At 44.4% G+C, this 14,233-nt stretch overlaps 1 protein-coding gene across 2 annotated transcripts in view; it reads right to left on the minus strand.

Moving 5' to 3' along the window:
* The window catches only part of LIFR (LIF receptor subunit alpha), a 611,573-nt gene that overhangs the window by 285,271 nt on the left and 312,069 nt on the right, over positions 1–14,233 (minus strand). For both annotated transcript variants that reach the window (XM_086960553.1, XM_086960554.1), the window contains exon 3: positions 5,662–5,811. In XM_086960553.1, coding sequence (XP_086816679.1) covers positions 5,662–5,758 — 97 coding nt within the window. In that variant the 5' untranslated portion in view covers positions 5,759–5,811. The remainder of the gene's footprint in view (positions 1–5,661; positions 5,812–14,233) is intronic.

Consider the following 14,233-nt stretch of genomic DNA (forward strand, 5'->3'; position numbering starts at 1 on the left):
TATATGGGTGAGTGTGTATATTAGAACTTATGTCCTAGTATGTGTGAATGTGACTCCATCACACTATGGTTTTTACTGAAAAAACTACGGGAATGTGATACATTCATGTTCTTTTGTTTTCTTGTTTGTTTGTCTTTCTGTCTGGATCCAATACCGTGCGATACAATGCAATAACAGTATACGCTTGAGTACACACCTGGGACTTTCAGGTGATATTTTTTCATTACTATTTATTCTAAGCAGTAGTGTTGTTAAACAAGGTCCTGAAGAATGCATTGGAAACTCTGTTCTATGTAATGCAGAAACATGTTGACCACCATCAAGTGCGGTTATTATTTCAAACCCGCACTTGCACTTGCTTTTTAACCTTAGGGATTGGGAGATACTAATAAATTCTGTTTTTCTACCCGATTCACCTAATTTTATTAAAACCCCTCACTTTTCACTCCTACCACCAAACACTGCTTTTTTTCAGTAGCCACTTTAATTTTTGTACACAACATACTACCCACTTATCACATTTATCGGTCACGGTAACATCAGACCGGCCGTTTTGTCTCCTGGGTAAGGAGAACCCAAATGATGAGAAAGAGGGCGGTACAGTGTGGCTTCTGATGGGAACTATTTTCTCCATATGCTCTTGAGCCTTGACTTGGCCTGCATTCACTAGCATGCATGATGTTCTCACTGGTGTTTTTTGCGTAGTATTGGTGTTGCGATCCATTCTGTCTGACTTACTATTTTTGACCCCCAGGTATTATTTGTTGTTATAGTCATGAGACGTCTCCAACTGGTAAAATATGCTCCAGCCAGACTGCTTTGTAAATGCAACAGGAGAGATTGTATGTCCAGTCAACTAAAGGCGCTCCACTGGCTAAAAATTGACAACAGGGTCAAATTTAAAACCCTCTGCCTCATGCACAGAATAAAATGGGGAATTGCACCCAGGTACCTCCAAACCCTCGTGCATACATATACGCCTGCCCGATGCCTGAGATCTGCCACTCAAGGCCTTTTTTGTATCCCTAAAACACTCCGCGCGAGGATGGGAGGAAGATCCTTCTCTCTCCTCGGCCCGAAGCTTTGGAACTCCCTCCCGCAATCTCTCCGTCTAGAAACTTGTTACATCCATTTCCGCAAAGCCATTAAAACCTGGCTTTTCAACCAATGACCTGTTCCGGTTTTCCTCCTGTAACTCTTTTCTGCCTCTTTGTTCAGTATCTTTTATAGCGCCGGGAAACCCTTTTTGGGTAGCCGTCGCACTAAATAAGCCCAATAAATAAATAAATAAAAAGATGACAACAGATGAGGAATAGCTTTCCTATTATCAATGCTAGATGATGAGCTTTAGACTGGAGCATATTGTCTGCACTGACAAAAACACTTTTTAATCGACAGTTGTCTTGAATAACGAAGAGTTGAAGGGTGATTAGTAATACTGACATTGCGGATGTCTAATCCACAGGTTGCAGCAGTGACTTTGTATGAAATAGCGATCCTTGAACAGAAAGAGGGAATCCAGTATGAAATGAAATAAATCCACCCTAAAATACTTCTTTAAAAAAACAAGGTTAGTCTGGACTAATATTGTGAAACTACACGCTAAATCCTACTATATTTATTCTTAAACTTATGGTTGTCCCTGGTTGGAGTGTCCCTCTCTACAGGAATTATGAGAGTCTCTCATACTTATTCACCGTATTCAGTAAGAAGGGATCCACTTCTCAGGAGCCATTATTTTATGGCATAAAAATAGAAATATAGAAGGTAGGTTCCCTTAGACCTAAGAAGCAACTACGTAGATCATATAAGTACATTTTTCTGATAGTTTGCTCTTATATGTCCTAGGAATAATTTTTCACGCAAACCTGGATTGTTGAAAATTTCAGGACTATTAACTGAACTTTAAGGAAGACAGCTGTCACATATATTGTGAACCAAAAGTAAGTTGTGTCGGTTGTTAACTTAGGAATAGGACTCTAGCATATCACATTGGTTGGTATGTTTGGAGATCCTTCTCTTCTGCCTTAAGCTATCTTGAGTTAAGGGTAGATATTTAAAAAGATGCACCTTTGCAATTTAAGATGACTGTACCATCTATGCCTTCTTAAACCTCTTCTCTTCTACGCCTTGTTTTCTGCCTCTTTGGTGATGGCTTTTGCTTCTGAGTGAGGAATGTCTTAACTACTGATATCATTAAATTAATAAGTTTGTTCACCAGCTAAATCTGGGGTGGAGACCTTTTCACAGTTGTGTGGCTGTCGGCTAGCTCAAGTATAAACATGTGTAGTATTAGTTAAAAAATGATGCTTTGTATATATGCACAACAATATATATTTTTTGATTTCAGATCCCCTAGCTTCTTTTGTGTAAGGAATGTTTGTATCTGCATAGGTCCTGAGGAAGATGGTGGACAACCCACCGAAACGCGCGTCGACCTTGCGCGGAACCAATTTTAACATCGGATGGTTTAAAGTTAGGCAGAAAACTTTTCTGCCTTATGAATCAAGATTTGTTCAGATACTGCATTTGTATGGAGTGTGTGGATGGCTAGCAGTCAGAATGAATGATATTGTATGAGTGGAATTGTGCTAATATTGTTGTGTTTTTATAGCCAAGGGGCCATTTACTATGAAATTGTAATTGTATTTGTCGGAATATGAATTTTGCACAAAACTATATATATATATATATATATATATATATATATATATATATATATATATATATATATATATATATATATATATATATATATATATATATATAAAAAAGATAAAAATATTTTATAAGAAATTAAAATGAAAAACAAAGAATGATGAAATAAAATACCAAAGAAATGTTATACACTAGTCCTGAGGTTATTGTTGTGTGTGTACAAATTGAAATATACAAACCATGTTGGTAATTAAAATTATATAGGTCATGAGGGAACTTCTTTAGTACCTTTTACTCTTTCTCCCCTCTTTTCCCTGACCTCAAAGTAACGTTAGAGGGGTCCCCTCCTTTATGTTGCTGCATTTGATGTGGCCAGAGCTAGCTCAACCCCACTTGGTATGATATTACTAGATGCTGAAAAAGCATTTGACCGAGTGAGGTGGGACTATCTCTGGGCTACACTAGAAATATTTGGGATAAAAGGACAATTTTTACAGTGGGTCAAATCTATCTATGATCATCCTAAGGCAAAGATCAGTTATACAGGATTACAATCTACAATGTTTCCTATACTACAGGGCACTCGTCAAGGATGTCCTTTGTCCCCATTATTATTCGCTCTATCTATGGAACCGTTCTTAGTATCTTTGCAGAATCAATCATGCATAATCCCCTTTTCTTCAAGTTTGCATTTACTGAAAATAACAGTATATGCAGACAACATCGCTGTCTATTCAATAGATCCAGAAGAAGCTATTTAAGGGATATTAGAAGCAAGAAGATACGTTGCAGTCTTGGGATATAGATTAAACACGAATAAAACCCAGGTAGTAGTGAATTATAAGCCATCAATGAGGATGCAAGAAGTCTGTAAAACTGCGATTTATCTGGGGGTAAAAATCTCTGCTAACTTAGAAGAAGTGGTCACATTAAATTATGAAACTTTACTAAAAGAGACAGTCATCTTACTGAAAAAATGGCATAAGGTCCCTCTCAGTATAAGTGGGCGTATAAACTTAGTCAAAATGAAAATTCTTCCTAAATTTCTGTATCTGTTTCGGGCCATTTCTTAACGTATCAACAACTCATTTTTTAATCGTTTAGATGGCATACTTAGTAGTTTTATTTGGGGGTACGAAAAGCACGGCATGCAATTGATTTATTAAAACTTCCATTCAATCAAGGAGGTCTTGATTTCCCTGATTTTAAACTTTTGTTCTGGTCAACATTTTTATGTCGGATACGTAGCCTAATAAATCCAGGTAATAAACTTTTTTATTATGTATTTATGCTAGGAGAAGAAACCAAGATGTTTCTATATAGAGTCAATGACCCCAACTATTACAAGCGGGTTAAATTCAAGACTGTACGTGATACTATATTTATTTGGCGAGCTATCTTAAATAAATACAAAATATCAATCTACCATCCTAAATTCCCTTTATGGGATAACCCAGCACTCCCGGGAATATTTCATGAGGCGGGATGGAAACAATGGGCTAACCTGGGTATTGTAAATTTAGGAGATTAATACAACTCCAATGGATTCTTAACATTTGAGAGACTGAAGCTTATATATGACTTAATAGAGAGTATGCGATGGAAGTATTACCAGATACGTGATTATCTTGTACGAAAATTGAAGCTTATGGTAATACGGGATTCTAATCTACAGGAATGCATATATCAAAGGGACAATAAATTGATGGTTAGCATTAGCTATAAAAGCTTTAACTCTCATAAAGAAAGTGATTGTGGAAGAATAGCTGTACGGTGGAGCCAGAAAATGGGATATAATATATCTGCCAATACGATTTCATCTGCACTTAGTGGTATATGTAAAGTAGTACATTCATATAATTTAAGATTACAGCTATATAGAACTATTTGTTTTCTATATTATACTCCAGAGCGAATATCCAAGTGGGCATCAAATTAGATTACTAGTGATCGGACCAAGGGCCCGAAATGTGATCTGGTGGCAGCTGATCTTCAATATATGTTTTTTTTTTTACCCTATGCTGGGAGAATTCTGGCAAGGGGTGGCTAAAGTCGTATCACTAAAATTAGATAGACCTATTTTGTTCACAGTATCGGATGTTTTAATCGGGGGGCAAAACTGGGACTCTAAACAGAAGGACTTAACTATATTACTGGCCTGCGCTAGATTAACCATAGCCCGGACTTGGATTTCAAAATCACCACCAGCTGTGATGGAATGGTGGGGTATGGTTAAAGATATACATAGTATGGAGCTTTTACTTACTAAAGCTAGGGGGATTCAATCACTCTGTAAGATGAAAAAAATCAGGGGAACTTATATAAAGCTTGGCTTTATTTTTTACTGTTTCGTATCCCATGTTATGTTGTATCATGTATTATTATTCTTTGGTTACATTTTACCCACTGATGTTGGTTTCGAAGAACCTGTTTCACCAATGTTTAATATATTACTTTATTTTTGTCTTTTGTTAATGATAAATGAACTCATGTTAATAAAAATAACTTTAAAAAAAAAACAAAAACAAAAAAACACAAAAGCTAATTTGTACTCGTAAATTGAGATATTTGCACATGTACATTGAAATTTCTGTGTAAATGGCTTTGGGAATCGGGACACCACAGCAAGCTATTTATAGTCAAAGGTTTTTTTCCTGGCAGGACAAACTTTGAAATTCATTATTTCCAAGTGAATAAAAACGAGTTATTTGAGTGGAGCTAGTTATGAGAACCACAATTGTTACATTAAACATTATTTTTATTTTTTTAAGTTTAATCTGTGAAATAAATACGTTAAGGGATATTATTGTTTCTGAACGAAAATATGTCTCAAATAAAACTACTTTACATGCACAGTAACATTTTAGAATGCACCGTTTCGAACACTTAAAAAAGGGATAGAATTTTCATCCACGCTGAACAAACATATTTATGTGTGCAGAAGGAAGTAATGTTAAAAAAATTAAAAGGAAACATTAACACACAGGCACTATATTAACTCACCTTTCCCTTGGCAAACAACATGGCTCAGTGAACATAAGACGACAGTAGCAGTTAGAAGCCAAGGGCGCGGATTACCGCCCATTCTTACACCATGCATTTTTTATGTTGGTAAGTAGAAAAAGCGCCTCATTGTCCTTGGACAAACTCACCCTGCAGCGAGAGCAAAAAAAATGTTTGTTTTTAATATCATAAAACATCTTTCTCAAAGGACAAGCAACAGTGTAAGAAATACTTTGTATGACATCGACACATCAAATTATGCATGGCTTTACTGAGCATTAAACACCTCTCCAATGCACACGGTCACAGTTATGAAGTTGATAAATAGGATGTATTGTTGGAAACAACCCTAAGGCCACTTCTCCTCCACCGCCAACTTACACAAATGGCCCCCGCCAACAGACTGCTGCATTCATTGCAAAGGACAAGTTAGACCCCTGTGCCACAGTCTCCACCCACCGCCAGCCTCCACAAATTGCCACGGCCTGGCAGATTGATGCACTCAATGTGAAAAAAAAACTAGACACAAAACACTGTTCTAATCCATTCTGCCCTACCTCCACCCCGTCCACTGAAGGCCATTGTGAACAGACTGTTGCGTTCCTTGTAAAACAAGACAAGTCAGGCCCCAAAGCTATACCACAATTTAAGCAGAACAGATATATGATGCAGTACTTTGTCAAGATTCATTAAACATCTCAGCTTCTCTATTAAAAAAAACGGTTGCGCTCTTTAAAAGCAGGTTGAAAACATAGTGACCTCACAGTCAGTTATACGAGCCATCTGTACAGTGCGGGAGGAACCTGGCCTGGAAGGATCAGCCATTAAGAAAACAGCAGCAGTGAATGAGGGATAAGGTCTCATTTGCATAGCAAAAAAGACTCTTTCTCCTGTTACAGCCTAATTTTCAACATAGGTACACACAGACTTAATTTTCAATAAATAACAAGGCGACAGTCGCAATCCTGGTATAACGCTGGGTATCTCTGTAAATCGTTTAGTGGGTGCCCGTGGGTATCGCCTTCTGATCGAGAGGCGTAAGAAAAAAGATTGCGATAATGTGTTTTCTTGCAAAGCCCCAAACGACGAAAATGTAGCTCTGCCTGGGTTTTCTCCCCTCACTGCCAAACAAACTATGTCCATAAGATTCCCTTTCTTTTCTGACTCCAAGCACAAACTGTTTTTTTCTAGTGACTCTGTCCAATCATTTTGATTTACCTCATGCACTCTTGCTCAGCCATTCTATTAGCAAGACGATCATTAACCCTCAAAGTAGTCTGCTTGCTTCCTAAAAGCACCACACATGAAGTGGTCAAAGTGGGCGGGATCTGCAGGGCACGGCGTGCCCCTACTTCTTTAATTTGATAGATTCTGTTCCCCAGCTTTTTTATTTTAAACATGCGTCCCAGGATGGCAGGAACACGGATCAGGCTAGGCGTTTGTGGCAGTTCGGGGTAGGGCAGGTAGAAGGAAAAGGACTCGGGCTCTTCCTCTTGCCCAGAGAAGACAAGGACTGTGTCCACTTCTGCTCTGCCGCAGGCAAAAGCCCTCACTGATTTCTGAATAATTAATGTAATAGGGTTAAGGTAACCATGTTGTTCCTGCTTACATTTCACATGCTATACTTAATCTTGCATTCCCTATGAGTGTTTGCTTTTTCCATGATTTTGTTACTTTTTTTAGGCAGCATATTACTCTCGTCTAATGTGTAATTTGAATTGCGTCGCATCCAGGAGTTTATAGTGGGGCACAACTGGGTTGTAGCTGAAGGCAGCGCAAGTTTCTCTCAATTGGACAGTATGTTGTTCAGTGGAGGAGAGGATGTGGTACTATGGTCAGAGCTGCAGAATTTGGTATTGTGGGACCAAGTTCAGCCTTTATGGCCAGACCACTCTCCTGAGGGAGCATATTCCTTTGCTAGACCTTAGAAGCCCTGGTATCTAAGCACCAGCATGTGGACCCTAACAGTGGCAATTGTGGATTAACCTTTAAGGCTGGTCAACCACAATCCATACTAAAGTCCACCTCCAGTCTTCTGGGCAGGCCTATGAAGCAGCACACCCTAGCGTGGCAGTCACTGTGGCCACAGGACCCTTGAGCAAGGTGGCTCTAGGGCATTGCGATCGCACCGGGCGCGGACTTCGGGCGGGGTTACATGCTTGCAAGTATGAAATGATATGTGAACCTCGGCACTCTCAAGTTTCTATAGAATCAATTCATATGGGTGTATGTCTAATGCAAGAGATCAACAAGGCCGTAATTCTGTTCTGGTATCAGCAATTTATTATAATCATATCACAAAGATTTCACAAAATACTTTAAAACACAGTTCTGAGGTTCACATATCATTTCATTGTTTGACTGGGTCCAACAGGGCACCAGTTTTTTCGGCACCTTAGGTAATGGGTTGCAGCTAGTGGACCCTTGTGGGGCACCAATACTTGAAACTAAAAACAGAATGCACTAAGAGAATAGATGTGCTACCAATTGAGCCACCACTGCATTTGTAAATATTGGCTATGCTTGCAAGTATATTATGTTTCTAAAAGCACTTGCTGCCTCCTTCCTGGCCTCCAGCAATTTTAGGCAACAATAAAAATGTATTGATAACTCCGGTGATTAATGTCCTAGAGAGAGATGGAGCTTTGTGAAGTGGAAGTTTTGACTCATGAAAAGGTAGCGCAGAGGGCTAATTTGCCTACTGCAAAGAACATGTACCATCCAGATCACAAAGTGCACACAAAGTAAATGGGTCAGTGGGTTACTGCTTTTGTCAGTAAGATCCTTTTGGTACTTGCAGTTTATAAGTCAAAATCCTAACATAAAACAGTGAGCTTATAACTGTTATCTAAGAGCTGCAGGTTTTCCCCCAGTCTGATTATCTTAATGTTGCAAAAAGGGTTCATTTGAATAGAAATCAAGTCTGGTTATTAAAGAGAGCCCACAATCATGGTATTACATTCTAAATTTAGTCTGTTTCTCCGGACCAATCACTATTAAACTATACTGCCTACTAGTATGGATGTCATGTGACTCCTACACCTTGTAGTCCTTTGTCTTCTGGAACATTTCCTTTACAGAGATTTACACATATACGATTAATTGGTGGTGTAAATCAAGTTAAATTCATCTGAGTAAGAGTATGGTTATGGAGACTTGAGGGGCACTATTAAAGGGTGGTAGTGAGGCAATCAGTGGTGGAAGGAGTTATGGGGAGGCTCACCAACAAGCATTATCGCACAGGGCTCCACCAGCGCTAAAGCCGGCTCTGCCCTTGAGGCCAGGTCGCCTCACCCATTGGTCCCTCTGTTGGCCTAGTTTCAGCAGTAGTAGCTGTAACTCACCAGGGGTCTGCAATGCAGGATTTGCAAGCTCCCCACACTAAGTTCACAAACTTCACAGTCTCTCTGCTTCAAGCACAAGCACTTTTAACATGCGCTACCTGCTTTGGGGGCACGGGAATTATGCAGCAATGGAGGACAAAATGATGCCGCAGTGTTGACTAAATTATGCAGCAAAAAAAGGCTGTAGCGTAATGCAGTATATTTTCTGATACTTTATTATTTTTACATTTTTACAGATGCTAACAGTCTCTGGAAAAAAAGTTGCTTTATTAGTACCAGTGTAACAAACAAATCCAGCAGTGACAAAGGTGATCAGTCAACCTTTGCAAAGGGCCGTCCACTTCGCAGAAACACGGTCACATTTTTTAGTAACATCTGATCCGTTTGAGCTACAAACTATTTTTTAGGTAAAATTGGCAAATTATGCAGCAGATGATGCATTATGCGGTAAATATGGTAGAACCAGAATTATATAGAATCCATCTGCAAACTAGCATATTTTGCCATACATGCTTGAACTGCCCTTGTTGGTAAAAAGGGAGGAGAAGTGCTGATGACAGAATCTGCGTGGTAAAAAAGGGAGAAGTGCTGATGACAGAAGCTGCGTGGCAAAAAGGGAGGAGAAGTGCTGATGACAGACGGGAGGAGAAGTGCCGATGACAGAATCTGCGTGGTAAAAAGGGAGGAGAAGTGCTGATGACAGAAGCTGCGTGGCTCGGAAACAAACGGTTTGTGCTTCCACTTTTAAGCTTATGTCACCTGACCTGGAAGCAAATACCGCGTGTGTAGGCTTGCTGCATTTCTTCTTTTAATAGAGCGCAGTTGCAGGGTGATTGCGCACCTTTAACGTGTTCATGTTAATGGCAACGCCCTTCATGAGCTGCAATTAACATGAAAACTTTTAAAAAGGCACACAATCACCCGCAGCCCAACTTTATTAAGAGAAGAAATGCAGCAAGTCTACAAATACAGTGTGTGCTTTTATGTGATTCTAAAAGCATACGCTGTTTTGGGGCTGCATTTCTTTTGTTTTCTTGAGTGTGTCTGCGGGGAAGATTGTGTGCTTTTGTTTAAAGCATTCATGTTAATCTCAGCGTGTGACAGGCTCTGAAATTAACATGGAAACTTAAACAAAAGCCCACAATGAGCCCTGTTGTGTCCCCGAGAGTCCGCCCCCGAGGTCCGGAGGGACGGACAAGTTGGTCATGTGACCGCCCTATAATAAAAAGAGGTCGAGCACGTGAGAGGGCGTTCAGAGACGCGCGCCGACCGACCAAGCAACTTTATTCCCCGTGTCTGGCTGAGTTTATTCTAGGACCACGTGCCAGGCCTAGTTAGGGTTAGCTGCCCCTGGATGAGCGGATATCACCCGACACAACAATTGGCGACGAGGGTGGTGATCGATTCCCCGCTAGGGGTGCGTGTGTGTGTCCCCATTGGGGTGAGGCGGCTGCGGGCACCACCACGTGTCCGCGGTGCTCGTGCCTTGCTACCACACACCCCCCCCCGCTCTGCCTGCCTGGAGGAAACACTCTGATCCCTGGCTCTCCTCAGGTGAGCGGCGCTAGCCTGCGTCTCCCTGCGGCGCACAGAAGTCTGATTGGTCGCGCGAGGTGCGTCCGGCGCTCCGGCTGCCGCTGGATCACACCCCGGCTGCCCACGGACATCCTCCCGGCCGTCCAAAGCGATGGCCAACATTCCGCCCATTGAGCCGTTCGTGGTGGAAGGTGCACCGTCCACTCTCGCACCGAAGTGGAAAGAATGGGTGGACAGGCTACTCATATTCTTTGAGGCCACCAAGGTCCACAAGGACCAGAAGCGTGCCATGATCCTCCATCTTGGTGGCAAGGACATTCATTCCATCGCCCGCACCCTCACGGAAGCAACTCCTAAAACCCACCACACGCTCATAAACGCGCTCAATGCGCATTTTGAACCCATGGCCAACCAAGACTATGAACGGTTCATCTTTAGGCAAGCGCGGCAACTGCCAGAAGAATCACTGGACGCCTATCACTCGAGGCTGAAGAAACTGGCACTAACGTGTGGCTTTCAGGATGTCACGGAGGAGATCAGAGGACAGATCATACAGGGCTGCGCTTCTGCCAAACTGCGCGAGAGAATTCTAGAAGAGTCCGGGAAACCCCTCCCAGACATTCTCACGCTGGGCCGCACGAAGGAGCTGTCCAAGGCCAGGGCAGCCCACATGGAAGCAGCTCTGCAGGCCAATATGAAAGTGGAACCGGTGAACAAACTGCAGGTCCGCCCACAGCCCAAATGGGTGAAGAGAACAACAACTCCGCAGGGCGGAGCCTCGGCGCAGTCATGTGGTTACTGTGGAGGCCCGAGACACCCGGCGCCAGAATGTCCAGCACGGGGCAAGATATGCTCCGGGTGCGGAAAAATGAACCATTTTGAAAAGGTGTGTCGGTCCAAAAAGTTCAGCAAGCCCCGCCAGACAGTACACGCGGTGGTGGAGCCTGAAGGCGCGGAAGGAGGGCCCAGCAACAGTGATATGGACGACGACGAGGAGGAAAGGTCCCCACACAAGGTGCACATGATCGGCACAGCCACCCGACGCACAATGACACTACCACAATGTGCAATACAAGTGGCTGATCAGGACATCATGGCGACGGTGGACACGGGCGCATCAATAAACCTGATGAGTGCGTCCCTCTATGGAGACATGGCTACTCCACCCAGCCTCCGCCCCACTCCGATCACCGTTTTTGCCTATGGCCAGGATGTGCCCCTCCGTATTCGAGGAAAGTTCAAAGCAGCAGTCCGGCACGGAGACAAGATCACGCGTGCCAACATTTTTGTGTCGGAGGAAGGCCAAGGCATGCTCCTGAGTTGCCGGACGGCAGAAGACCTGGGAGTGGTCTCTTTTGCATTTGGGGTGCACGAGGAGTCAGTGCAGCAACTGATCGTAGACTTTTCGGACCTGTTTGAAGGGATTGGCCGATTCAAGGGTCGGGAAATACACCTGCACGTGGACCCCACTGTCCAACCGGTGGCCCTGCGACACCGGCGGGTCGCGTTTCATCTGAGGCCCCTGGTTGAAGAAGAGCTACAGAAGTTGGAAGCAGCAGGCATCATTGAGAAAGTGTCCGGACCCACCCCCTGGGTATCGCCCATCGTGGTCACTCGGAAACCCAAGCAGCCGGGAGCGGTCCGGATATGTGTGGACATGCGCCTTCCCAATGCGGCCATCAAAAGGGAAAGACACATCACCCCCACGATCGATGACCTGATCGGGGAGATGGCTGGGGCCCGGTGGTTTTCCAAGTTGGACCTCAGAGCGGGGTACCATCAGCTCGTGCTGGATAGAGAGTCCCGGAATATCACGACGTTCTCCACTCACGTCGGACTGCGCAGGTACACCAGACTGAGTTTCGGGATCTCCAGTGCTGCCGAGGTATTCCAGAATGTCATCCAAGAGCTCATTGCTGGCATACCGGGGGTGATCAATGTGAGTGACGATATCATGGTGCACGCAAGGACAATTCCTGAGCACAACCAACGCTTGGCACAGGTGTTCCGCAGGCTCCGCAGTGCTGGACTTACTCTGCACCGAGACAAATGCGAGTTCCTTCAGACCAAGCTGGGGTTCTTCGGCTATGTATTCTCGGCCGATGGCGTTACTCCTGATCCGGACAAGGTCAAAGACGTCAAAGATGCACCTCCGCCCACGACTGTCACGGAAGTCCGAAGCTTCCTCGGAATGGTGAACTACTGTGGTCGCTTCATAAGAGACCTAGCTAACCTGACCCTCCCTCTGCGTGAGTTAACCAAAGACTCCACACCATGGAACTGGGGACCGGAGCAGGAAAGAGCATTCCAAGCCATCAAGAGTGCGCTGTCCAGCGACACCACACTGGCGTTCTTTGACCCCCGACGCTTCACCCTTATTGCAGTAGATGCTGGACCGGCGGGACTGGGGGCCGTCCTGATGCAGAGAGCCCGGGACGAGATAGACTGGGCCCCCGTCGCTTTTGCCAGCCGGTCCCTCACGGACACTGAACAGAGGTACTCCCAAATTGAAAAGGAAGCCATCGCGATTCATTGGGGATGCCGGCACTTCCATCTGTATGTATATGGCAAACCCTTCACAGTAGTAACAGACCACAAGCCACTGCTGTCGCTGTTCTCAGGTACATCATCCAAACCACCCCCCAGAATTGAGAAGTGGATTCTGCAATTACAGGAGTACAACTGTACCATTGAATACCAGCCAGGGGCAAAGAATCCGGCGGACTATCTGTCACGACACCCCCGGGCGGCCACCCCAAAGGAGATGGAGGAAGCTGAAGAGACGGAGGCCTATGTGCGATGGGTCGTGGCCAGATCATGCCCGCGCCCCATATCCCTGGAAGAGGTGGTGAGTGCCACGGCTCAGGACGCCTGCATACAGCGGGCCAAAGATCTGCTCCGGACAGCCAACTGGCAGAAAGCTAGGGAGAGCTGGAGAGTGCTCACCCCCGAGGCCCAGAAAATTATGGACGGTCTGTACCACGTGCGGGCTGAACTGAATGAAGACGAGGCAGGGTGCCTCCTGCGAGGGCATCGTCTGGTGATCCCGACGGCCTTGACGAGCCGAGTAGTTCAGCTGGCGCATGTAGGACACCAGGGAATGGTTAAAACAAAGGCCCGGCTGCGGACAAAGGTGTGGTTCCCGCTAATGGACGACATGGTGGAAACTGCTGTGCGCACATGCACGGCCTGCCAGACCACAGGGGACAGCCCCCGCGAAGCACCCATAATCGTAGAACCCAGGCCCCGAGGTCCTTGGGAAAGGGTCAGCATGGACTTTGGCAGCCTTCCGGATGGACGGCACACGCTAGTGATGATCGATGATCACTCCAAGTACCCGGAAGTTGAAATTATCACCAGCACCAGTGCCGACTGTGTGATTCCCAAGATGGAGAAAATCATTGCCACGCACGGAGCCATGAAAGAACTCAGAACGGACAATGGCCCGCCATTTCAGGGCCAAGACTTTGCAGACTATCTATTGTCCCAAGGAATTCGCCACAGGCGCATCACCCCAAGATGGCCTCAGGCCAATGGAGAGGCTGAACGCTTCATGAGAACACTAAACAAAGTAATCCGCATTGCACACGATAAAGGACAGTCTGTGGAGATGGCCATCTTCACCTTTCTCCGGAGCTACCGCCAGACCCCTCACTCTACAACGGGGGTAGCTCCTGCACACCTGCTCCTAG

Source organism: Lissotriton vulgaris, chromosome 3_1 (assembly GCF_964263255.1).
Source record: "Lissotriton vulgaris chromosome 3_1, aLisVul1.2, whole genome shotgun sequence".
Lineage (NCBI taxonomy): Eukaryota > Metazoa > Chordata > Amphibia > Caudata > Salamandridae > Lissotriton > Lissotriton vulgaris.